At 45.7% G+C, this 25,256-nt stretch overlaps 1 protein-coding gene across 4 annotated transcripts in view; it reads right to left on the bottom strand.

Annotated features, from left to right (window-relative positions):
- GPC3 (glypican 3) overlaps positions 1–25,256 on the bottom strand; it is a 267,941-nt gene that overhangs the window by 23,080 nt on the left and 219,605 nt on the right. Inside the window, exon 8 of one of the 4 annotated variants that reach the window (XM_042851179.2) lies at positions 1,051–25,111. The exons of the other annotated variants lie outside the window; for them this stretch is intronic. Coding sequence (XP_042707113.2) covers positions 24,942–25,111 — 170 coding nt within the window. The 3' untranslated portion in view covers positions 1,051–24,941. Of the gene's footprint in view, positions 1–1,050; positions 25,112–25,256 lie in introns of those variants that run through there. 4 annotated transcript variants of the gene reach the window in all.

Genomic DNA, 25,256 nt, shown 5'->3' with positions numbered 1-25,256 from the left:
GAGGGTGGTTCAGAGGAATCTTCCTTTTAAAAATATATGGTAACAAATGGTCTAAAGTAAGAGCTGTGTGGAACTCAGCAATCTGCTCATGGGAACCTTTCCTCAGTTTCAGTTTGCAGAGTTTGAAAGAAACCCTCGGGCTCCCCAGCTGAGGCCTGGTTTCAGATCAGAACCAGGTAGTTTTGCATGGTTTCAGTCACAGATAGACCCAAGTTAAAACCACTTGCTCCCCAGAGTCTTAAAAAGTTCTGACCCAGAACCAGAGCTGCAGCACTGAGCCTACGCTCTCCCGCTCTTCTCAGCTTCAGATTCAGCGCAAGGGATAGTTCCTCCAAACCTTCTCCTCCCCTCCCTATTTAAGCACCTGACTCTGCTAGGAAGGCCAGATAGGAGCAATCTGATGGAGAAGGGAGCTAACCCAGTGCAGGTTGGGCTCAGTCTCTGCTTCCGAGCAGCCCCAAAGCACCTGTATTTTCAGTTCCCAAAAGAAACCAAAGAGAACAGAAGAAGTGGAACAAACGAAGAGAATCAGTCGGCTCCCAAACTCTATGGGTCTGATCCAGTGCCTACTGAGGTCAATGGGAATATTTTATATTTATACACATCTGGGGGTAAACTGGGAAGGGGGTTATCGGATTCTGAAATGAACAAATTGGGGAGTTCTAAAGAGCCCGACAGTGTCCCATCTGTGGACAGCTTGTGAACAGTATGTTCTCTAAAAATCCTGGCGCAAAACAATAGGAACTTTCGATTGTTCTTATGAAAATAAAGTGGTATCAGGAATTCTGAAAAGCCACAAAGGCTCTTTACTCAAAGTTCTTACACTCAGAAATGCAGAAAGATGAAAGAAAGAGGTGACAGCAGAGCAGGGAGAATTTGAAAAGCAATGTGGTTACAATACTGATTGGTTGAAAGGTACGAATAAAATAAATGAACCATGCTCTCCAGCTCATGTCCGTAATGATGCTCCAGGGTCAGTCTTTGGCGTGCAGAGATAGGTGAAGTTCCACAATCTCAGTGGAAAATCAAAATAAAGAATTTGCGTAAGCCGGTTTGTAAATCCTTTACAACAATATAAAATCCTTTATAAAATGGATTACAGAGATGAAAGATAAAGTTTCCTCAAAAGCAAGCCCGTGCCCAAGGTCTCACTGCAGTGTAAGCATTGCAGCTAGCCAGCGCATGCTGTTCCTGGTGGACGGTCACCTTCTAGCATCCCTGCCATGGAGACAGAGCAGTCTGGAATGCGGGGCCATAGTAAGGCTCTGGCCAGCTGACTTCTTCCAGGACCAGGATTCAGAGCCCTTTTCTAGCTAACAACAGATACTCTGTTTACCGTTTGGAATTAGCACAGCTTTTCCCTTGCCGTTTTCTCCTGGTAACTGAGCTAACTGCAGGAATTGCCTCTATTAGAATATTCAGGTAGAAAGGACTACTTCATATTGATGTACTCTTTGGCCTTTCCACTTGGATTTTACTGTAGGGTTCCCTTAAGTGAACCGAGCTCTGAGCACAGAGGAGGACATTATCTCGAGTGTTTCATTTGTTTGAGCCTTTGAACAGATTGCATTTGGTTCATACTGCAGTCTCCTTACACTTGGAAGAGCTCTTTAATGTTCTGTTAAGAAATGCCTGCCAGTTTTCTAAACTTCCCCCGGCATGTTTTTGGTGCTGCCTTCCTCGTATCTAAATGTTTAACCCCATTTCAAGTGAAGAAGCAGTGAGGCCCTTTTGTTTTATGAACACCGAGATAGCGCAGGCTAACAGAGAGTTAGTCGAAACATGTTCAATCAGTTTTCCATCAAAAAAAGCTATTTCAATAAAACTGAAACAGTTCACAGCAGCATGCTGATGTCAACAAAATTTTCTGCTCGAAAAAGTGAACGTGTTTCACTTCGGCTTTACAGTTTAGATTCATATTAAATTATTAATTTTATTAATATCATTATAATATAAAAGTCAAACAAAATGTCTCGATGGTCCAGAATAAATTTGGGGGTGGAATTTTCATTCCACAGGATATTTCAACTTTTCATTCCATTTGGAATCAAAATTTGTTGAAGTGTCAGAATTTCCCACGCAATGGAAACTCTAGTAACCGTAATTATGCGGCCATCTATGCGTGTTCTATGCAGGGTTTAGATTACCTTGCATACTGCTCCCAGAATAAGAATTATAATACTCAGAAGTAGATTCAAATGGATAATTTTTATGAATCTTTCAGCTGGAGTTACAATTGATACAAAATCCTAATTCCTACATTAGCGAGTCTAGTCTACTGTTCTAATAAAATTAATACCCTTTCAAATAAAGTGTATAATTGTCCTATCTTTTGATGAAAGTTGTGTGAGCACCTCCCATACGGTGTTGAAAATTTACTCTGCAGATTCTTCCAGCATGCCGTGAATTTCCAGCCCTATAAAACACCCCTTTTTCTTTTTCTTGGGCTTTGCACTGCTTTTCATTGTCACACCACCAGCTCTTCCACTAATTCATCCATCAAAGAATGTTTCTTGCCCATGAAAAAGCCCCCAAAATCGTTACCTAAAAGTGCACAATTAAAAAGTGAACCAAAAAAACACCAACAAAAGCAGAATCAATGTCCTGCTGAAAGAATAAATATGACCAAAAAAACCCAAGACAGTGAAAAATCTTGTCTTGTGTGTTCTAGCACCTACATGTTACAGGAAAAATGAATTAGCAGCCTACTATAGGAAATATCTTACTGATGTAGTACAGCCATGTAACTGCTGTTTAGAGATACTGATCTCAAAAGGCAGAACAGAGAGAGTATTTTTCCCTTTTTTTTTTTTTTTGTATCAACTCACCTTAGCTGAAAAGCACATTCAGATTGTAATTATGGGAATGTCTCATCTGGTAGATTTGTAAACTCAGCTATCAGCTTGAATTACTGAAATTAGCAAGGCTAATTTAATGTCACTATTCAAAATAGCGCAGATTTGGAATTTCTTAATGGCCGTAGGAAAAGGAGTCTTTATGCATACTGCAATCTAGGCTTCATTCTTACCCTAAATTCCTTCTCATAGATTTGGTGAATGCCCTGTTTTGTAGCCAACACAAACTCTGTCCAGTAAAATAATGTAAGGACTCAGAATGAAAAGAGATTAGCTGTTCCCTGCTCCTGTTATTTTAAAGCAGAAATAACTTTGGCTTCTACTGATTCATAGACAAAGCTTGAAATGCAAAGCATGCTCAACTCTAGATTCAGCATGAAAAGGGCCTTAAAATATTCCCGAGTGCAAGTAATGGACTTATTAAAGGGATGAAAAGAGGCACTTTTCACAGAATCCCAAGCTCTTTAGTCCTGTCATATCAATAATCTTGCTTAAGAATTTCATTCTATTTACATTTCTTCCCCTTCAAAATATCCTCACTGACTCATGTGGAATAAAACATTTATACTTGTAAAACATGAATTTATTTCTGTTAATGCTCCGTGGCAAGCACTGTCAAATGTTAGTGGATCACACCAAAGTGACAACATGTGTAGCTTGTATAAGAGTCTGTATATTGTGCGTCATATAAAGATTCTGTCTAACATTTAATTTTATACCTCAGAACTTATGAACAAGAGACCAAATATAAAAGGCTTTGTTAAAAGCATCGCTTTTACAGAATGTCCGTTGATTGCATTAGAACTGTAAATACATGCAATCTGTTCTCTTCTCCTTGATGTTTAACACCCACAAAAATGATGATCTTTATGAAGTCTAGCAAAGGGAAAGCTGTACAGACAACTGAAAAAAATCAAACAAACAAATTCTTTCTGGCTGCACTTAAACATATCAGTAAAATCTCAGAGCATACGATATTTTTTCCAGTTTACTTAACCTTTGAGGAGCAATATAGTGTCAGGCCAGTGCAGAAGGGCTATTGGTAATTATGTCCCTTTGTTTGAATGGATGGATGCAAAATAAATACATTTGGGGACCACATTACAAAACCCTGCAGAGGAATAACTGGAAAGCAGATGGAGTTGTTCCCTACTCCCTCCTTCTTGGGCAGCAAGGACGATTGCTCTGGACGAGGCTCAAAGTCCTTACTACAATTTGCTACGCTAGCTGCCAGAATGGTAATAGTGGTTGGAAGGAGTAATCAGATCAGGCCTTCACTGGACAAATAATATATGGTGAGTCCTTACGAAGGAGGGGAAATGACAGACTCAAGGAGAGCCTCCTAGAGAAGCTGTCTGAAGCCTTGGCGACCCTCTCGTAGATATTCTGAAGACCAAAGTGCAGTACAGACCCACCCGCCTTGACAAACTTCACTATTCCAGCAGAGGGGCTCAGGGCCTTAGGGAGAACGGTTAGAATTTGTCATCAAGGGATGCCTTGCGCGTTTCTCCTCTCAGGGGGACAGGGTGGGGGGATACTTGCAGTGGCTGTGTTTGGAAGCACCTTGCCAGCACCGCACCTCAGGAGGTCACCAGGGAGCACGCTGAGCGTAGCTGAGGCAGAGTGTGAATTCCTCCGTGCGCCCTGCGTCGCCCAGCGGAGGAGGACGTGGCCCCAGAGACGGCGTTTCTGTGTTTGGGAGCGGCGGTGGGGAGCCACATCCGGGGGTTCCCTCTATGCAGGGATCTTGGAGCGCACATGGGCCTAGTTAACTGCCTCTCTCTAGGACACTCACCGGCTCTGTTGTTCAGAGAAAAAGGACTCCCATCTGAGTATGGGGTAGGGAATACTTGCAGCCATTGAAGCCAATGGACAAAACTCCCAGGCACAGGATCGGCCCAGTTGTGTCTGAGGCCTGCTCAGGCGAAACTCAGGCCCTGCTCCTGCAAGCTGGCCCGTACAGGGAATCCCAGGCCAGCGTGGAGCAGCCTGCCGGACTGGGAGAGCGGAGGGGTGGCAGGAAGACTCTTCAAGTGATGGGCACAGAGACAGCCAGGAAAGCTGCAGGCAGCATTTTCCTGTGGTGAGGAAGCAGTGTCTGACTAGGTGCGTTATACGAGCTCCTATTCGGAAATGCCACCCGGCAGCTTTTGAAACATAAACCATCTGGGCCCAATCCTGCGCCCAGCATTTTGCTATTGACTTCCACGCCCACAGGATCGGGCCCTCTCTTTGCAGCCCTATTACAAGGCATGGCAGAAAGAACAAAACCAAGGAATGGAACGTTTTTGCAGGAGCCAGGTCTCTGTAATGTGACGGCTGCTCCATTTACTTAGCAATGCAGGGTTGTTTTTGCACGGGGTCCCCTGAGTTTTACTCCTGTAGCCGTTCGCACTGCAGACCCAGGCGTCAATGAGCACTTATTCCAGCAGGCTCAATGCCTTTACACTTCACTCCAAGATCTACTGACAGACACACCACCCTCGTGTTACCCTGCTTTCAGGTCATACAGCTGCCCGACACCAGGCAGCCCAAATGGGAGAAGATACTGAAATAACTGGCCTAAACACCACCATGGTCTAGTGCTTTTCAGCCACAGATTCCTAAGCGCTTTACAAAGGGAAGAAGCCTCATCCTCATTTTACAGATGGGAAACTGAGGCACGGGGAAGGGATGTAATTTGCCCAGGTTTACACAGAGATTAAGGTGAGAGTAGATTCCAGGCCTCCTGACTCCCAGGCCAGTGTTCTAGCCAATGGACAATACTGCCGCTCTATGCCCGTATCCCCTAAAAAGCATGATTACTTCCAGTGTGAGGGATACAGCACTTGGCTTACAATTCACTCCAGACTGGAATAAGGCAGGTTGATTTTGCATGTCACTTGTGTCTTCTTATAACCTTCATCTTTCCTCCAAGTGCTCTGCTGTTTTATTTCATTCCTTATCCTCTATAGTTCTCTGAGCTCTTATACAAATAAATACAATGCTCCTTTCTTAATTGTACCTTCTGCACTCGTGGGAAACCTTGACCTTCAATATGTGCTGCAACAAACTGTAACAAGCACCACACCGTATTACGGGCATGGCCAGTGTGTACCGGTTGTGCAGATTGTTCTCCGAGATGCAGCTGTCACCCAATTATAACGATTGTCATAGACAACTATCTACATTGTGGTTTTGAAACATAATAATAATATTGCTTTGCCTTTACAATACTGCCTTTCAGCCGACCATCTCAAAGCCCTCTGCAAACATTAAGTAACGGCCCCCCCTGCAAAAAAGAACAGTGGATGAGGTCCTTTGGCCAGTCACATCCCTCTCTGTGCCTGTTTCCATGACACTAACCTCCACTGTGAAGATTTTGAGATCTATGGATGAAAAGTGCTGGAAAAGAAGTAGGTGCCATCCACTGCTCTCCATCTACAGCTGGTTTAAAGGGAGGCAGGAAGAGATTGCAATAAGTGATTTGCCCATGGCAGAACTGGGAATAGTATGCAGGAGTCTACGAATTGTTTTCCAAAGGAGGCATCTCTTCCTTGATTGCTTTCAACTCCTTTGCACAAGTCTGTTTAGCCATGTGTCTGAAAAGCCTGTTTACTCAACATTTTGTGCAAAAAGGTCCTCCTGAAGACAAAGGAAAAACCAAGACACACAAGGGAATGACTCAGAAGCGTAATTCCCACTTCCCAGATTCATCTTTCTCGGCCGGTGCACTTCATGCTCTGCACCAGCACTTACACGGACCACCCCGAAGAGCTGCTGACAGCAGCACAATAATAACGTAGGGGAGAGTTTAGGGGTACGTCTTCACTACCCGCCGTATCAGCGGGTAGCAATCAATTTATCCGGGATCGATATATCGCGTCTCGTTAAGACGCGATATATCGATCCCTGAACGCGCTCCCCGTCGACTCCGGAACTCCACCGGAGCGAGCAGCGGTAGCAGAGTCGACAGGGAAGCCGCGGCCGTCGATCCCGCACCGTGTGGACCCCAAGTAAGTCGATCTAAGATACTTCGACTTCAGCTATGTTATTCACATTGCTGAAGTTGCGTATCTTAGATCGATTCCCCCCCTCCCCAGTGTAGACCAGCCCTAGGGGATCATCATGGTGAACATTAAAGGGCTGATTAAAAAGCCTGCTTCCGTGGTTGGCCAAGGGAGGCACCATGAGGCCCACAGAAGCCCTTCAAACTTCCCTACTCCTCAATACACTGGGTCCTGACAGCCACATTCTGGCTGGTGAGTGTTTCTATGTCCATGCCAGAAAAGCCACAGGCCAAGAGAAAGGAACAGGCAGAGTTTTTCTGCCCCATTTCAGGATCTGTTCCAAATCCATAGAGGTCACTCCACAGGACTCCAGAACAGGCCCCAATGAGAAGCGTCCTGAGGTGGGAGGCAGGTCTCAAAACATGCACACACACCTGGCCGTGCCACCTCTCTCCTGCAGATTAACCCTGTCCTGGGCTGTCACAATCTGCACGGAGGGGAATCCACACAGCTGCATGTGGCCAAGCCCGTGTGCTTCTGCAACGGCAGTGGTCTCCGAGGGCACGTCTCTGGTGGCCCCATCCACATGGAATTTAATACTGAAGAGGGATGGAGAAACGGTGGCAGAGATATTCAGCACCAAGGCTGTTTTGTTACCTAAGATCAGCAAACAAGGGTAAGTGCTTGGTGGCAGCTCCCATTCGAGTCAGCTCAGGATAGCCAGCCTCCCGCCTGAGCCCCCTCCCCCCGTAATGCTCATTTATGGGTTGTTGGCTGCCCACCCTTATTTCCACCTGTTTGGATGACATTGGGTCTTCTCCGAAGTTGGTTGAGCCACGTATCTGCGGCACAGGTGCTAAGCAATGATGGATTTAGATGGGCAGCCTGCTCGACTCTACAAATAACTGCCTCCTCAGCTGACAAGAGATTAGGTTCACACGTATGCGGCCCAATTAATACCCGTGCAATGGAGAAATGGAAGGCCAGGGGCTCGCTAGCTCTTGTGGCTACCAAAACCACTACTCGTACGGCAGCTGTAGCCTGGGAAACCCGGAAAGACCAAGGAGGGTGTCATGTAACATGAGTGTCAAGCTTGCATTGGGTGTAAACAGACACCGGAAGCAGGGCATAAGGTAGGCCCAAATGCCGTGGCTATGACGGAGCTTCTAAACCCAACGGTGCACTTGCTCCGGAGCTGTGAGGAGAAAAGGTGAATGGGCATCACCACAGACGCAAACAGCTGCTCACGCAAAACAAGGCAGGGGAAACACAAAGGCGAGGCACACTGGCCGAATGCCCATACCAGGGCTGGGGAACAGTTCCCGGGAAAGGCAGAATGAGACGGACGGAGGTTTGGTCTCGTAGCCCCAGTTATGCCATGTCTAAAAGCAGACTGGCGTGGGGGAGGGATCACAGCTGTTCTGAGGAATGCCCTGTACATGTCTGCTTGCAGCGTGCAGGGCGCTCTCTGAGCTAGGGCTGCTAGCTTCACTTTAATAGTGAACTGCTCCAGCAGTGAGTGCGGTCTCCCAGGGAGAGCCCTCCTTCTATTTGCCTAGGGGAAGAACATGGGAAGGACTGGGGGAGCTGATGCTTTGCACTGTGGGGAAAGAGAGGAATTGCATGTGCTTTAACTCTGAGCCTGGAGAGGCAGCGACGAATTCCTCCCTAGCACCCAAGGAGACCCTCAGCACACACTTGAGATGTGCCCCCGGGGAGAGGATTGGGGCTAAATGCCAAACCCATCAGATTAACAGAACAGCTAAACCCAGCATCACAAGGATAATACCTAGACCCCTCACACACACGTCTCAACTCATTTACCAAGCCAGAATGAATCACCCTGCACCGCACGCCAGCCCGCGGAGGCAGGGAAGTCCTGCTGTCCCTGTTTCACAGACCGGGAAGCTGAGACACAGAGAGATGAACCAAAGTGCCTGTGGCACAGCTAGAATTGGAATCCAGCTCTTCTCACTCCCTGGTCTTGTGACATAGAGGGGAGCACTCCATCATCTAAAAAATAATATATGGAGATATACCTATCTCCTAGAACTGGAAGGGACCTTGAAAGGTCATTGAGTCCAGTCCCCTGCCTTCACTAGCAGCACCAAGTGCTGATTTTGCCCCAGATCCCTAAATGGCCCCCTCAAGGATTGAACTCACAACCCTGGGTTTAACAGGCCAACGCTCAAACCACTGAGCTATCCCTCCCCCCTATTCTGACCACTAGGCAGTTTAGCCCCCAGACTCGCCGCCCCCCAGTACATCAGTGTGACGCCAAAGGCCTTCTGGAATGCAAAGGGTTGTAACCCGGCTTTACAAAAGGCTAATGGGAAATCTCAGGTCCAAAGGAAGGCCCACTCCATTCCTTCTGCCCCCAAGACACCCCCAGGCTCCCAGCAGCCCTCGCAGGGTAGGGCTGGGTACAGGGAGCAAGGTGCCCAGGAAGGTATCTGAGTTGATTACCCCTACTGGTTGTTTTAATGCCTGGGCAATGAAACTCTCCAGGGTTCATTTTCATGTCAAATCAGTCAGGGATAGTACAGTGGGGCCCAGATGCAGGCTCCCGCTAGCCACAACTGAATTGCTAAGGGGCCTGGAATCATGTGGAAATTCAATAGAGTAAATTAAGCGTTTTAGAAACCGGGGGTGGAATTCTCAAAAGTGTGTAAGTGACTTTGAAAATCCCACGCTGCCTTTCTGTGATTACCCTGAAAAACAGAAGCTGGTTCAGCATTTTTACATTAAGATTTGTGCTATTGACTGCACATCATCTGTGGGTATTTGCTTTATGTTTATTCACACTTGCAGGATATTTGTCTTTAAATAGGCTTCCATACATCATTCTCAAACCACTTCTTCTCTCTCAGCGTTCCTCAAAGAGCTGGAGCTATTTCCACCCAACATGTGGAAATGCATTCTCGGGATGTATTTTATTTTTAGATTTTTTTTTTAATTTTTTTTTTTTTTGGTATGCAGAACCGGTCCCCCTCCCTCCTCCCCTTTTCTAATGAGTTTTGGCAGCAGGAAGTTGTTTGTAAATTACACAAATATTTGTTTTACTGGAAACATCTGCTTTAACACATTTGTCTCGAAATAACATTTTAAAACAAAGGTATTAAGCTGTAATGTAAATTGGGCACATCTGCTATGAGTCAGAGTCCAGGCAACCACATTCCCCCTCAATGCATCAGATCCCACGGCTCTCAGGGGGTCTGATCCAGCAGAAATTGGGCACCTTTCATGCTTTCTCTGCTCTCTTTTCTGGTACTACTTTTCCTAGAATATTGCTGACAGATTTAATAAATTCAGGCCACTAAATAACCTATTTAGCATCTGCTAACAGCGTTATAACTTTGGCTCCAGTTCAGCAAGGTATTTAAGCATGTGCTGAACTTCATAAGCACCTCACTCTTGACTTCAGTGGGACTACTCATGTTTTAAGGAAGGAACGGTAGGCCCATAAATATGTTGCTGAATCAGGACTGTTATTCAGCCTCCAATGCCTTTGCTCTGCAACCGCTTATCCCCTACCTGGTCTGTCTGTTAAGTGTTTAGAAAGAAAACCAGAAGGTAAGTTATGATCCCCATCATTCAGATCTATCCATCTCTAGACAATGTGTGTTCTGCGGGATTGGGCCAGCATTTTAATTTTATTGTTTAGTTACAAGGCACTCAGCAAAGCACTTGTTTCTGCACAGCTTGAAGGCAAACAGACTGGTACGTATCTTCAAATATATCAGATTGATTGTTTTGCATCGTACAACACACTCTTAGGCAATCCATTCAAGTCAGTACCATCCATCAAGAGCGAGATTAGTATGACTAATGACAGACCCCAGGCATTGCCATCACTGGGAGCGACACATTTCAATTAAATACTAGGCAGCTTCATTTCCTAGAGCGCCTTGGGTACAAATTGTATCCTAAAACGCTTTAGAAAGTTAAATAAAGTGATACAATGTTACGGCGAAGGTAGAGGGAATTCAGAGACGAGGGCAAAGGAGAAAGTGCTACTTTCAGCCAAGATTGGAAACGTGATGGAGAGAGACAGGATACGAGAAGGCTGTTCCAGAAGGCTGGGTACAGGGAGGTTTTCCCGGTCCGTACACCCTGCATTCCCCTCTGCTTGTGCACACACAAATAACATCAGCATAAAAGGGTGGGTACCAGCCAAGGAAACATGGCAGCTCCCTCCTCCTTCCTTCCATCCGTCAGATCTCAGGCTAAACAAGCTTGATGCCTCAGAGTCAACCAGGTGCCCACCACGGTTTTCATCAGCTCAAGGCCGATGACACACACTAGCAGATGGACGAACAAGGTGACTTCATACGTCTTTTCCAGCCCTAATTTCTACAAGTCTAATTCAAAACACCCAACGTGCTGCCCAGAGCTGTGGCTATCTCAAATACAGGTAACCAAGTGATAGCACGCCCAGCTGTACCAGGGTGACACTCTGTCACTCTCCCCACAAATAGGGGACCAGCTACATCCTCACTCAGTTCATGTCCCCAGGCGCTAGAAGCCGAGGACTGCAACTACACAGGCACACAAGCTACAAAGCAGGATCTGAGGGGGTGAATGCCAGCCCTGAAGGGGTTAAGTGGCACAGGTGGTGGACAGTCTGGCTTGACTGGCATGGAGAACAGGAAAATATTTGGTAGGAATACACGTTATTAGATTCTGTACAATGATTGCTGTAATGCAAGATTTATGAGGGCAACTAAAGATGAAGAACTATCTCAGAATGCAACCTAGAGCAGCTAAAACCATGAGCTCAAAAATGGCTTTAAAAAAAAAAGACTTGATTGGCATTGTCAATAAAGAACAGATCCATGCAATTATTGCACCAAAGTAGCATCACAGAAAAAGGCGATATCGATGGAAGCAAAGGATATTACTCAAAGCATGATGATAACCACCAGCTCCCACCTGACAACTACAGCCCATATAAAGACCCAAAGTCCAAAAACATGCTGCAAGCAACAGATGTGTGAGAGGCTGCGTCCCAGGGCAGGAAATAGCTCCAGGATCCAGGGGACACAGTCCTTTCAAAAATAGCTTCAACTCCAGCTACAGTATACAGGCCTCAAAATACAATTGACCTAAAACAGGAAGGAAGGAAGGCGGGGGAGGGGGGAAGATGTGTATCACGTTGCAGTTGCAATTTACATTTTATGAATCCTGCTGGGCCTCCCTGACTGGACAAAAGATGATGCCATTTGCCCTTTCAGTCCGGCTACCTGCCAAGCCAGCTACAACTCAGATTAAATGAGTTCCCAAAGCAGCAATGTGTAACAGTCATCCGACGGTGTGTGCACCAATGAGTATCCTGAACACCAAACCATAGTGTAAGATGCACATGCACGCAAGAGAACTGGGCCATGAACACAGCAGCTTCCCAGGCAACCAGCAAAGTGAGGATTTTTCTACCGCGCAGTGAACAGGTAGGCCACTATTAGCTGAAAGAAAAACATACAAGCTCTCCCCCATTGGACTTGTTCTGTTCCCTTCTTCAGCCTAGAATTCTGGGCCCGTCCCTGACTATGCTGAGGGCATAGGAGATTTTGATCCACATGAAGGAGCCTTTGCGAAAAAAAAATTTCTGGGAGAGGAAATGCACGGCTGCCAATTGGCTTTCTTTGGTTGGGTTTGTATTTCAGGTTTCAGCAGGGCCCAGGCCTGGGCCCAGCTCTCTCCTGTGGTTGCAGTTAGGGCATGCAAAACTCACACCCACAAAAAGCAACAGCTTTTCATTATCTTGAGGATCCCAAGAGACAGCCAGGGTAGAGTTCTGATGGGCAGGAAGGGCCTTCTCTCGGTGCAGCCCAGGCATTGCTCCTTATGGACCATGGAATGAACAGCAGATAGTCATCACGTGATCCATCCCCTGTTGTCCATTCCCAACTTCTGGTCAAAAGCTTAAAGGGTAGCTTGGTGATTTCTGCCTCGCGATCAGGAAGCACAATCACTACATTTTACCTCCATGTTTCCCCCGACCTATTTCCTCTTCCACATCCCCCCGGCTGCATTAGTAGTGACCACACAGTGAACTGAAGCCAATGGACAGTGCAAGCTTTCATCTCAGAGCCGAGCTTCAGCTCCACTTCCAATGAGACCATGTTAGAGGAAGCAAAAAGCAGCACGTTGCTCCGGCCTTCGGCAAAACTCATCGAACTGCCTCAAGAACAAAAATAATAATAATAAAAAAACAATGGAAGAGGCAAAATATTTCTGACAGCTCTGACTGCCAAGGCAATGACAGCTAATGAAAACTTGGAATTTCCGTTGTGTGGGAAATTCAGACATTTTAAAATGTGGTTTTGTTCTGAAATGGAACAAAACCAAACATATTAAAATTTCCTGAAAAAGGAAATTTTCGATTTTTTTTCAGGTCAACAGAAATGTTTGGTTTCCATAAAATCTAAATCTTTCAGTCTGATTTTGACTTTTTTCAGTGTTATATCAGTAATATAATGAAATCAAAACATTTCGGCGTTTTGAAATGCAAAATTGAAACATTGCATTCCAATAAGGCTGTAATGGAATGTTTCAACCTTCTCACAACGCTTTTTTTTTTTTTTAAAGTTCTAAATGAAACAATCAAAACTGATATATTTCTAGAGAAAGCTTTGATTGTGACAAAATAGCATTTTCCGACAGAAAATAGTTTTGTTGGAAATGTTTTGATCAGCCCTAAAAGCAACACCGATGCTATGTCTACACTTAAAATGCTACCGCACCACAGCTGGAGCAAGGGGTTCTCCTGTCGCTGTGGTAAATCCACCTCCCCGAGAGAGGGTAGCTAAGGCAACAAAACACTTCTTCTGTTGACCTAGTAGTGTCTACAGTGGGATTTAAGTCAGTTTAACTACGTAGCTCAGGGGTGTGGATTTTTCACACCTCTGAGCAATATAGCTGGGTCAACCTAGTGTAGACCAGCCCCACGAGTCTAGATACGCAACTTCAGCTACGCAAATAGCGTAGCTGACGTTGTGTATTTTAGGTCGACTTACCTGGCTGTGAGGACGGCGGCGAGTCGACCACTGCCACTCCCCCATCGACTCCGCTTCCGCCTCTCGCTGCGGTGGAGTTCCGGAGTCGACGGCAGAGCGATCGGGGATCGATTTTATCGTGTCTACACTAGACGTGATAAATCGATCCCCGATAGATTGATCGCTACCCGCCGATCCGGCGGGTAGTGAAGACATGCCCTAAGTGTGAATTTAAAGTGGATTACTTAAACTGCATTTAGCCCTGTGTGGACACGCTCATTCAGAATTTAAATGACCTTAATTTAGTTTGAATTAAGCTACACCGAATTAAGGCTACTTTAATTCTGAATGAGCATGTCCACACAGGAGTTTAATGCAGTTTTAACTAATCCGCTTTAAATTCATACCTTTAGTTAATTGGGATTAATTTTCTTGAGTGTAGACAAACCCTAAATTACAGAGCTGGATGCTACCGCTGCCAAGTGAGGCATGCCAAACGCCTAAAAGTTCCAGCAGGGGCTTGTAAGCTTGACTCCTGCATTTCGTTAGTACTTGATTGTACGTGATTTATTTATCCAGGTGAAACCTTGCTGCTGGTCTCCTCTGTGGGCTCCAAAAGCCCTGTTAACAGAGGAAGCGGTGCAGCTCAGATGCGGGAGGCTGGAGCACTCAGGGGGTCCAATGCTTGCATATCCCTCATGCAAAGGGCTGCACCTCCCCCCAGCGCTCAGCCCACTTGTCTGGGCCAGGTGAGGGGTCGAGGATTGGCTCCTTGTGGCGGAGATTCCTAGGGGAATTATCTGAACCAGCATTTGGCTCCACCTGGTTCAGTTCACATTACTACTGGTGTTCGCTTCAGCAAGGGTGACAGATGTTTGTGCAGCAGGTCACAGCTAATTCAGAACAGTTGAGGAGAGCTTCTTCCTGACGAATGATGAATTCCCCAGTTTCTGAAGCACATTGAAAGTGAACAGAAAGATGTTGACTCAGTAACTGATCATGTCCAGGACCGATGAGTGATTTGTAGAGCATACCCCGAGATGTACTATTTTTTAATCACAACTACAGTTTATCCAGGAAGCTGAGAAAGAAATCTGGATCCAAATCTATGCTCTCAGGGATTTCGCTGCTGGAACGTTTCTCTTCCTCTCAACTGTATTATTTTTGACAATGGCTAGAAAGGAAGGGTTCCTTCAGCAGAAGTCTGCCCGTGGCTGTGTTGGAGTCCAACGATCACAAGAGAATGAGCTTTAAATGTCAGTCTAATATACTACATACAGGTTAATATACCACAGAAGAGGAAGGTCTCTTCACGGAGCCTACTCCAAAGCCCATTGAAGTCAATGGGAGTCTTTTCAGTCAGGAAAGGAATCAATCTCACGGACTAAGCCCCACCCACTACCTCAGGAGTCGGCAACCTTCGGCACGCGGCCCACGAGACAGTTTGTTTATGTTGCCCATCCGCAGGCACGACACCCTCCCCGCAGCTCCCAGTGGCTGTGGTTCACCGTTCCCGGCCAATGGGAGTTGCGGGAAGCGGCGGCCAGCACGTCTCTACGGCCTGCGCCACTTCCCACAGCTCCCATTGGCCTAGGGAGGTTGTGGAATCTCCATCATTGGGGATTTTTAAGAGCAGGTTAGACAGACACCTGTCAGGAATGATCTAGATAATTAGTCCTGCCACGAGTGCAGGGGACTGGACTAGATGACCTCTCGAGGTCCCTTCCAGTCCTCCGATTCTATGTTTGGCAACCAGCACTCACTCATTCATCTCTGTACGGTAACAGAGCTGCAGATGATGCAGTGAGGTGCAGCAAACCCTGCATCTTGGCAGGGGTTTAGAGGAGCTGACCCTGGCGGTCCTGTCTCACCCTACGATTCTGTATACAGTCCAGCCCAGGAGGGAAGGAAGTTAGCAGGATCAGCTTCTGCTGCCTGGCCAAGGAGCAGCAGCTCCGACTCCTGGAGAGAACCAAGCACTCTCGGCTGAAGAGGGAACTCAGAGAGAGTGAGAAGAAGGTTTTAGCTGCAGAGACCTCCCTGGAAGCATTCTGCCACTACCAGAGAAGTGCTGCTACCTCCGAAACCAAACCCTGCTTCCTTATTCCACGTGCAGGAGGCATCTCCTATTTTCAGATTCGGGGAAAGGCTGCCCAACCCCAGACAGCGTCACCCCCTGAGAGGCAGGCATAAAGTCAGGAGACCCCCTGACTGGTCTTGCCCCAGGGGAGTCGGGGGAGCGTTACCATTGACTTTAGTGGGTGCAGGATCGAGTCCTAGGGCTGTACAAGCAAGAGTCTAGCAATGGCAAGCAGCGCTCAGCAGAGTTATAACAAGTAAACTCCCTCGCCATTCAAAGTGCCACGGACACAGACGGGTATCTCGCTGGGGCTCTCGGCGCTGCGAAATTTCGGAGCTGTTTTTCAGCAGTGGTGCCGCGGTACAGACACCGCCAGTGGTGGCAACTCGACTGCCGACCAGGCAAGGCCGTTCCCCGGGGCACGAGATGCACACACATGCCTGTGTGCACTACACTAGTGCTTACACTGATGGCACTAGCAGTGCGGCATTGCCTAAAAGTAGGGTGACTAGACAGCAAGTGTGAAAAATCAGGAGTAGGGTTGGGGGTAATAGGAGCCTATATAAGAAAAAGACCCAAAAATCGGGACTGGCCCCATAAAATGGGGACATCTGATCACCCTACCTAAAAGTGGGTTCAGAACTGTGCTTCGTGCAGGCAGGACCTGCGTGTGCCACAACCCCTTTTGTTAAACTCCTTCAGTCGCTCCTATCCGTCAGTTTACCTGCAAGAAGGCATTAGTAAAAGGCAAGTCATGCATGAAAGGGAGGCCCTCTCCAGTATACACTGAGTCAATCAGAGGGTTGTATTGTGATCAGGCTCGCATACAGACGCCTCTTTGTACCTCAGACTGAAACAAGCACAATGCACCACACTATCTAGGTCGGGTTGTCTTGTCAGCCCACTAGCAAGCAGCACCTGGCTCGTATCTGTTTGGAATGCTCCTTTAGCATTGTCTTAACCAAAAGGCTGTTCTGTTAGTTTGTTCTCCAAAAGAAAATGGCCTAAAGTAAAATGCCGGGGTTCCAGCTGAGCCTTAGGAGAAAACTGACTAGCGTGAGGAGATATTTGGTTATTTTCAGCTAGAGAACAAGATATTTGTGATTCCTTGAAAATGCAGGTGGACTTCAAAAGTTGCAACTCTGTGGACATCTGCAAAACAGAGGGACATTTTTGAAATTGTTTTGAAGCCTTCCGTCATGCAAAACACTCTGTTCTGATAACAAGTTAGAGAGACACATCAGCCCCCAAAATTTCACCGTTGAAAAGCATCTCTGAAAACACGTGGGTAATATACAGGCTGTTACCAAAGTTAACAACCTGTGTTCATACAGAAATGAAGGTGAAGTGTTTTGCAGCAGCAAAGTGGTATTACAAACATTTATACATCTCAGGTGGATGAGCCATCTCAGGGAGCCGGTAGCAGGGTGGCTACCCCGCTCCTAAAATAGAAGGGGTTGAAAGCAGCCCTGGAGAGGGCTGGGGACGGCAGATTGGGGAAGCGGCTGGGCCACGCCCCAATCAGGCCACAGCTGGCCTGTATAAAAAGGCTGTGAGCCAGTGGCCCAAGGGGAGTCTCTCTCCAGGCTAGGAGAGAGCAGGGCCTGGCTGCCTGCAGGAAGGGGACTGGAAGTGAAGCAGGGCTGGGGAGCCAGAGGAGCTCCAGGCTGGCAACTCCCCAGGCTGCAGGGCCTGATCCAAGGCCCATAGAGGTACTGGGAGGCAGAGGAAGGCAGCAGGTCCGAACCCCCTTGCCTATGATGAGTGGCTTTTACACTGCAGTCTGCCCCAGGGAGCGGGGACTTGGTGATGACCGGCAGTAGCCGAGAATGAGGCAGACTGGGGATTAGAGGGTTGGGGTTTCCCAGAGAGGGGAGACTCATAGATACTGATGGGGGTACTGCCAGGGGGCAGCACCCAACATAAAGGGGCACCAGGGTCTGGGAAGGACATGGGGCCAGCTAAAAGCAGGACACCAGCCTGCAAAGGGCGTCCAGGGAAAAGAGCTAATTTCCTGCGACGACCAGCAGGACGTGCCGCAGCAATGAGTCTCACACCTTTACAGAGCTGTTTTCAAAGCCTTCATGGGACATCAAAACCCTTCCTTTTGTGTCATAGTTTCACGGGGTTTAAGGGCAGAAGAGACCTTTCGATCATGTAGTCTGACCTCCTTTATATTATAGGCCAGCCTTTCTTAAATTGGGGTCCGGGGCATCGAAGGGGTTTTTAAAAATGACCAACAGAACCAAAAAGAATATAAAATTAAAACGAATAGCAGATTTGCTTGTTAATATAATTGATGCTTCTGCGCAAATGTGACTTTCTCTGTCTAATCTGCAAGTGTCTTATAACAGACGCCTCACCTGTCCAGTTTGGTAAATTATGGATTCAACGTTTCTCTAAAGAGTCTGGCAATGTAGGAGTTACAACAAACCCGTCAAACACACGCACGTTACACTCCGGATATGGGCCTGATAGTGTTATTGCACTGAACGCACTCCACTGAAGTGGAAACGAATAGCAACCCTGTCTCTGAAAGCCACTCCTAATTGTATCAACCTGTCAATAAATGGATTCTTTTTTGCTGACTGCACTAAAATTCATTATGCGACTTAGATCCTTCAATTAAAAAAAGCAAAACAAAAATGAATTAATGAATTTGCCACTCGATACAATTAGGGATTCAATAAATTACATGCGACTCCTCCTCCATCTTCCATAATGACACAAAATTCTTGACTTCTAACCAAATCCTCATTCAAAGGAAAAGAGAAATCCCAACAAACACGAACACTTGCATTAGACTAGTGGTAATAGTGCCATGGCACTGTGTAATTGGCCTGGATTCAGTTCTCATGTCAGAATAATCGAGTTGCATTTGGACCATTTTTCCCCTCTCTTGGACAGGATTAATGTCTTGTAGAACAGCATGTCCGTACTATTACCACTTTACTCAAATATTAAGCTATTCATAGACAAAAAACTGAATTAATTTACAATTAAAATTGGTGCTAGGTAGATTATGGTTAAAACCCCCAAAGTATTCAATAGTGTGGAAAGGAAAAGAGAAGAGAATGTAGATACTCCAATGTGAACAGTTCATCTGCGCTGGTAATACCTTCATATCTATAAAATGTCACATTGCAGCTCCAGATGCCAGTCAGTTACACTGTATTTGAAAGGCTCTTCCTAAGCCAATATCCAAGGGATTTTTTTTTAAACAGACGATCTGGATTCATTTCCAGATCAAGCAGAATGGCTCTTTAAATGTTTTCAGGTATGAACCTCTCAGAACACAAAAGATATGGCCAAGCAGGGAGGCATTCACAGAAGAGCAATCAAAATGATAAAGGACCTGACAAGATTATCTTATAAAAATTAAGAACAGTGTAGGCTCTTCTTCCAGCGTAACAGTCCCCAGTCTAAAATTGGCAACACCCCTCCGCTGAGCAGAGCCAGGTTTCTAGGGCCTTGCATGCCGGCTTTCCAGTGGGGAAGAGATTGGTGACATGAAATCTGGGTACATTCTATGGGAAACTTGTTTTACTGGTGCACATATCAGTCCTGGAACAGAGATGGCCGAACAGCATGCAGGGCAATCACTTCTTTCTGGGAATCTCAGCTCAACGTCAATGCCCAATTTCCAGGGGACAACTCTGCTCGGAAATTGGCTCCAATCACAGACACAGGCAGAGAGCAGACTGCCCTGTTTCTCACACAGCTTCCCATTCAAGAGCCACTGCCTCCACACAGAACCATGAACAACAAAAACACACACCACCACAGCATGACTTCCCAAGCCGGAAAATCCTCTCATGTGCTCAGAAAAACAAGCTAGAAGACCACATGTGCCATCTGCTGGCCCCTGCTGCAACAGTGAATAGAGAGAGCTTGGATCAATGACACCTAAGGGGAGACATTTAGGGGCTGAGGATTTAATGAGATGAAATTAACCAAAGGAAAAATCTGTGCTGAGTATCAAGAATGAAGTCTTAACAGTCAGACCTGTTAAACCGTGGGACAGTCTCATGGCCGACATTGCACTCTGGGAAAAGCACTCTGCATAATCGACTTAGGTTTTGAAGAAGCTTTTAAAAAGATGATGCCTAAAGGAATAGCAGCTCAGGTGTGTTTATTTACTTCTGGCACTATACAAGCCAAAACATATGCACTATCATTGAGCACAAGTACTGGCTTGTTGGCTGGGAATCGAACAACACACAGCTGCTTTTATTATTTAACACATCTCATTGGACGTACCATTCAATCTGCAGTCCTGTTTCAGGGATTCCTCAAACAAACAGCTTTAATACGTGACCATTCTCGGCAAGCGCAATAGGGTAATTGTTAAGCCTGCAGCCTTGAAAGTGTCCCTCTAAGCATTCCCATCGAAAGGCTAAGCCACTGGCAGAGCAAGTAATATATTACAGAGATGAGGTATGGGCGGGCTTGGCACAATTCAAGTTTTAGTTGTTTGATCATTTTGATGGATCATATCAACGTTTATTTTTAAGCATTTATTTTTATTTTTATCAATTTAAATGTTCACAGTTGCAGAACATTATGGGGTTTTATGCATTTTCCCCTGATTTTTATCAATTTCAATTTTCAGAGTGGAAGGAAATTATGGGGAGGTCAGACGATTATTTAATGACAGAAGATGTTGAGTTTCAAAAAGTTACAGCTTTATAACCTTTAAACCATGAATTGTCAATGTCACGTCGAAATATACAGTAAGTGCCCTTAAGTCAAACTCTGATAAGTTCTCAAGTAGCATTTTTCTTGCTTTGCCTATCCGTAAATTTCTGTTAATACTGATGGAAGTGGTTTTGTGTCAGTTTGGGTGGGTGACGGTGAAATCAACATTTACCGATTAAATGCTGATCATCCTGTTATGGGCCACTCTGATACAAAGTAGGGAGGCTCCATAGATGTCTCTAGGCTTGGGTGCAAAGTGCATCTCTAGCAAATAACAAAAACACAAGATAGGCCCAGACTGGGTGGCTGGGTGTTGCCTGGTGCTCAGGATTCTCTCAGAGCCAGTTCTGCTCCCCTCCCACGATAAGCACTGATTTATCCCTCTGTAGGCGGCTGAATGTGCAAGAGGGGGCACAGATCTCCAACCCAAGACAAGGAAACTGTGCCACCGGCTACACTGCTCCTTTGATAACGCAGGGAGGCTTACGGCTGGCAGCTCGGCAGAGCTTGCTGGAGCAAAAGAATCCATGGCGGACACTTCGGACCCTTAGCTGTGGATTCTCTTTCCCTAGCAGGAACAACCCAGGGGCAGGCGGCATGATCAAAGGGGATTAATTAGCTCCACGGGTGCAGCAGGATCAGCCAGCAGGTGGCGCTGTTATACACAGGCTGCAGATATCATTATCACACACATCTACGGTATGTCAATATCTGTTCCCACGCACCCCTACTGCTGTCTGAACTGCAGATGGGATGGAGCCGATTTCCATGCCCAGGACAGGCTTCACTGCTCAGCTTCTCCCTTCTAGGGACAACTTTGGCTCTCTCTGAACCTTCCCTTCCCCCATCCCCCCTTGGAATCCGCCAGATTGCTCCAAATGGCAGGTGTGTTCCTAAGTGTCCCCAGGAGATGGGTCCTATTTATCCCTCTTGGCTATCGCTATTTTGGAGGGTGCTCCGACATTGTTGTCCAGGCAACCTGCAATTGCCAAGTCACCCCTGGGCAAGCGAAGTGTGCTAGGCCGCCATCCTCAGTGAACACAGCGAAAGGCGATCTTCACACTCCATGTACGTCAAAGCCACTCGCCGTAGCGTGTTGTCCCCAGTGCCCATGTTTTATTTTCAGGCTCCTGGCAGCAGGCTGGCTGGTTATAAGTAGCGTCTTGACAGAGAATTCCAGAGGTGAGTTAATTAGTGGGTGGCTATTCGGAATGTCAGCAGTTTGCCAGCTAGCAACCAGCCTGTCTGCTTTGGGTACAAGTGCAGAATGATTGATTTCAGAAGTGGGTGAATGCACGACTCTGGAACACATTGGCGGTACCTCGCAATTTGCAGGGGAATACTATAATTTATTCGTAGACATGATTTGCCATTGGTGTGGCGTAAGTATATGTGTGTGTGTGTACAGATCTATTTTAGGGTTTACGTGGACATGGTGCAGATGCCAGGGCTTTCCCATTGAAAAACAGGAAGTGCTACTCATTGATCTAGAAGCTTTTCAATCATTCTCCTATTGTAAACATTATCTGCCTTCAAAATCTTTAATGTGTTGCAGATGTGACAAAGGATAAAAGATCCATCATAAAACCCCTCTATCTCGGTGCTTTTTCCAGTGGGGCAACATAATAATGAATTTATTAGCATATAGAGCTCGCCAACATATGCTTATAGTCACTCACAAACTTTTGACTTGACAGTTTACAAGTATGTTTAAATCATTACGGTTTCAGTTGACCATACCGCTATTATAGGGTCATTATAAATAAGAAACAAAGGTTACACTTTATAGAATAGGAGATAAATCACAACTAGTATATTGGAAATAACATGTTTTTTTCCTCTGTTTGTGTTTGTTTCTCCTGATTTTCAAAACCATTCAGGGTGACAGCTGGTAGGGAAAGGGGTGGTCAGCAGCTGTTAGCAGTTAAACAGCGAGAACCAGAGGTACCCCACATATGAGGGTGAGCAGGAGAGGTTTAGATCACCACTATCTACATACGATCAAATCAAGCTCCTTGAAAGGTCAGTTGGTTTGAATCTTCTTTCAGGGAGAGTCTCCTAGCTGGCAAACTGTGATCATCTTTTGTTTTAACTTCTGATCAGGATTCTGCCTTTTATCACTAGACACTGTGTCTTCCCAGGCTTTTAGCCATCTACTGCCACAATGGGACGCTGGTGCCTCATCTCTCCTTTTGTGATTTAATTAAGTAGGGAGAAGCCACCATGCTATTTAAGGTTCTTACGCTTCTTGGGAGCATTTTGACTTTCTGCATGTTGACCCTACGGCAAATTAGATGTCAGGGTCAAGGAAAGAGAGTATCAGCTGAACTGAACATGGGCTTGGAGAACAAGTTAAAAAAGAAAGAAATACAACTCGCCAAACTGTCACTCGCTGATTTTGAACCAGAAAAGGGTCAAACAAGACCTCAAAAATCCACTTTAAGCTATTTGACTTGTTTGATCACTAACCTAACAATACTCCCCAATGCAGAGGAATAACGGCACACTCTGGGACCCAAAGGCTTCCCCCGTCTTCAACAATATAAAAGTGTCCAGTAATTAAAAAAGAGGAACCATCGATAATTTGAGAAACCAACCCTCCTTGTGCCTCTTTACCCTCCTCAGTAGGCAGGGAGATAAACCAGCACAAGCCTGCAGTCCTGGCTGTATGCACATATTTGCAGAGCTGTGCCGAGGATGGAAGAGTTTGAGATTTCAGAATCTGGCTCTGTTTCAAATCAGAGCAGCCACTGAACCGTTCAAAATTCATATCAGAAAGTTCTGAAAACATTTCAGCGAGGGTCGATCAAAAGGTTTTGTTTCAATTTTGACTTTTTAAATTTCCTCCGAGGTTATAATAGGTAATAAATATCACATAATACCAAATACAAAAATCAAAACAAAAAATCATCAAAAAAAATCTAAATGTGTAATTCTGAAAATGTCAAAACGGGATGTCAAAACATTTTTTTCTGGTTTTCAGCCCAAATCACAAAGCATTTCACATCTTTCCACAGAAATTTCTCCAACCAGTCTGCATGAATGCTCTAAAGTTATATTGCACCCAAAAAGCTACATTAAAAGAACATTAAGGCTGCAAAGTCAAGAACTCGAAAGTTAGGAAATGCCAGAACAGCCCCATTCATTTCAACGGCACTGCTCATGTGCTCAACTGCTTTGCTGGACCCTTTGTTGCAGAGGGAAGCCTGAAGAGATCATAATGCCAAGAACATCTCGCTCAGACGTCACTCTTTACCAGAGATATTTTGCTATTGTGGGGAAGGAAGTTGCAATGTTCATGGCATCCAGAGAAGTTAGATAAAAACGTTAAATATTCTTGCTGTAAGGTTGCAACATAACACTTTTTTTTTTTTAAATCCAGAACCATAATGTACAAGAACCAAAAACAGAGAGAGACAATGCAGGCTGCTCCCTAAGACAGAGGGCCCCAACTCACCCCCATCTTGCTCTAGGCTGGCGCCTTGTAGATTTACTCAGTTCACAGGCCTCCCTCCAGAGCCCCCATCCTGCACACAGGACCAGAAAACCCCTTACAAATTAAAGCGATAGCTTGTCATTTTAACAGTTTTCCATACACCACAGAAGTAAGCAACAAATACCCCTTCAGCCAGATAAAATGAGAGGGGGAATCCTTCTGTTCCTTTTTTCATTTAATGTGTTCACATACCAGGGTGACAAGAAAGATATAAACACCTAGACAGATAGGGTTTCTGGGAGATCAAGACAGTGATTAGACCAGCCTAGAGAGACAGAAAAAGGTAGCGAAGGATTATGCATGTTTTCAGAGATCAGTGATACTATTAGGCTAAAGGGCATGAAAGGAAATTTAAAATACACTGAAATAACATGAAGCTGTGACACAAAGATTTAATATAGGATGAAACCTGCATCTTTGGCTGAGCCTGATACAACAGGGCATAGCTGGATCAACTGTATTTCCCTTACATAGGCCTTGATGGTTCAGTATTTGAGGAAAGAAAGTGCATTTCATCCTTACCTGAATTCGATTTTTATTTTGTTGTCTAACATCAATTAGGGTTGGGCTAGAGGACTTAAAAGGTCTTTTCTGTCTCAACTGATATTTGAATATAAATATTTTATTTACACATTATGTAAAACACACTATCTTGGATAGGTGGCTGCTATTAAATCTCTCAGCCCTCACTCTGTTAGGGATATTTTAATTGTCCCAGATCAATGGAAGGGTATTTATAAACATCTGGGCTTAGTTTAAGCGTCCAAATTTGCCTCTTAAACTTCAAAGCCGCAGGGCTGATTTAATCCAGGTTCAGTTGTCTGGTCTTTAGGAAGAGAAGCATACAGCCCTCGAAACAAAATTAAATTGGTGTAAGTCGGTGTAGCTCCACCAAAGGTCAATTTTCAGCTGCCCCAGATCAGGCCTAAATGGATATTCTGGTCTCGGTACATCAGGGAAGTGGTGGGAGTTGCTGCTTTCCGTGGAGTTGTACCAGTCTAGGTTGAAATAGAAATGGTCTGGTTTGCTTTAGAGCAGTGGTTCTCAAACTTCATTGCATCGTGACCCCCTTCTGACAACAAAAATTACTACACGGCCCCTGGAAGGGGAACCGAAGACCAAGCTCCGCCGCCCCGGGTGGTG

This window comes from Chrysemys picta, chromosome 9, assembly GCF_011386835.1.
Source record: "Chrysemys picta bellii isolate R12L10 chromosome 9, ASM1138683v2, whole genome shotgun sequence".
Classification (NCBI taxonomy): Eukaryota; Metazoa; Chordata; order Testudines; family Emydidae; genus Chrysemys; species Chrysemys picta.
The sequence above is the reverse complement of the archived record's forward strand: the minus strand, read 5'-3'. Positions and strand labels throughout refer to the sequence as shown.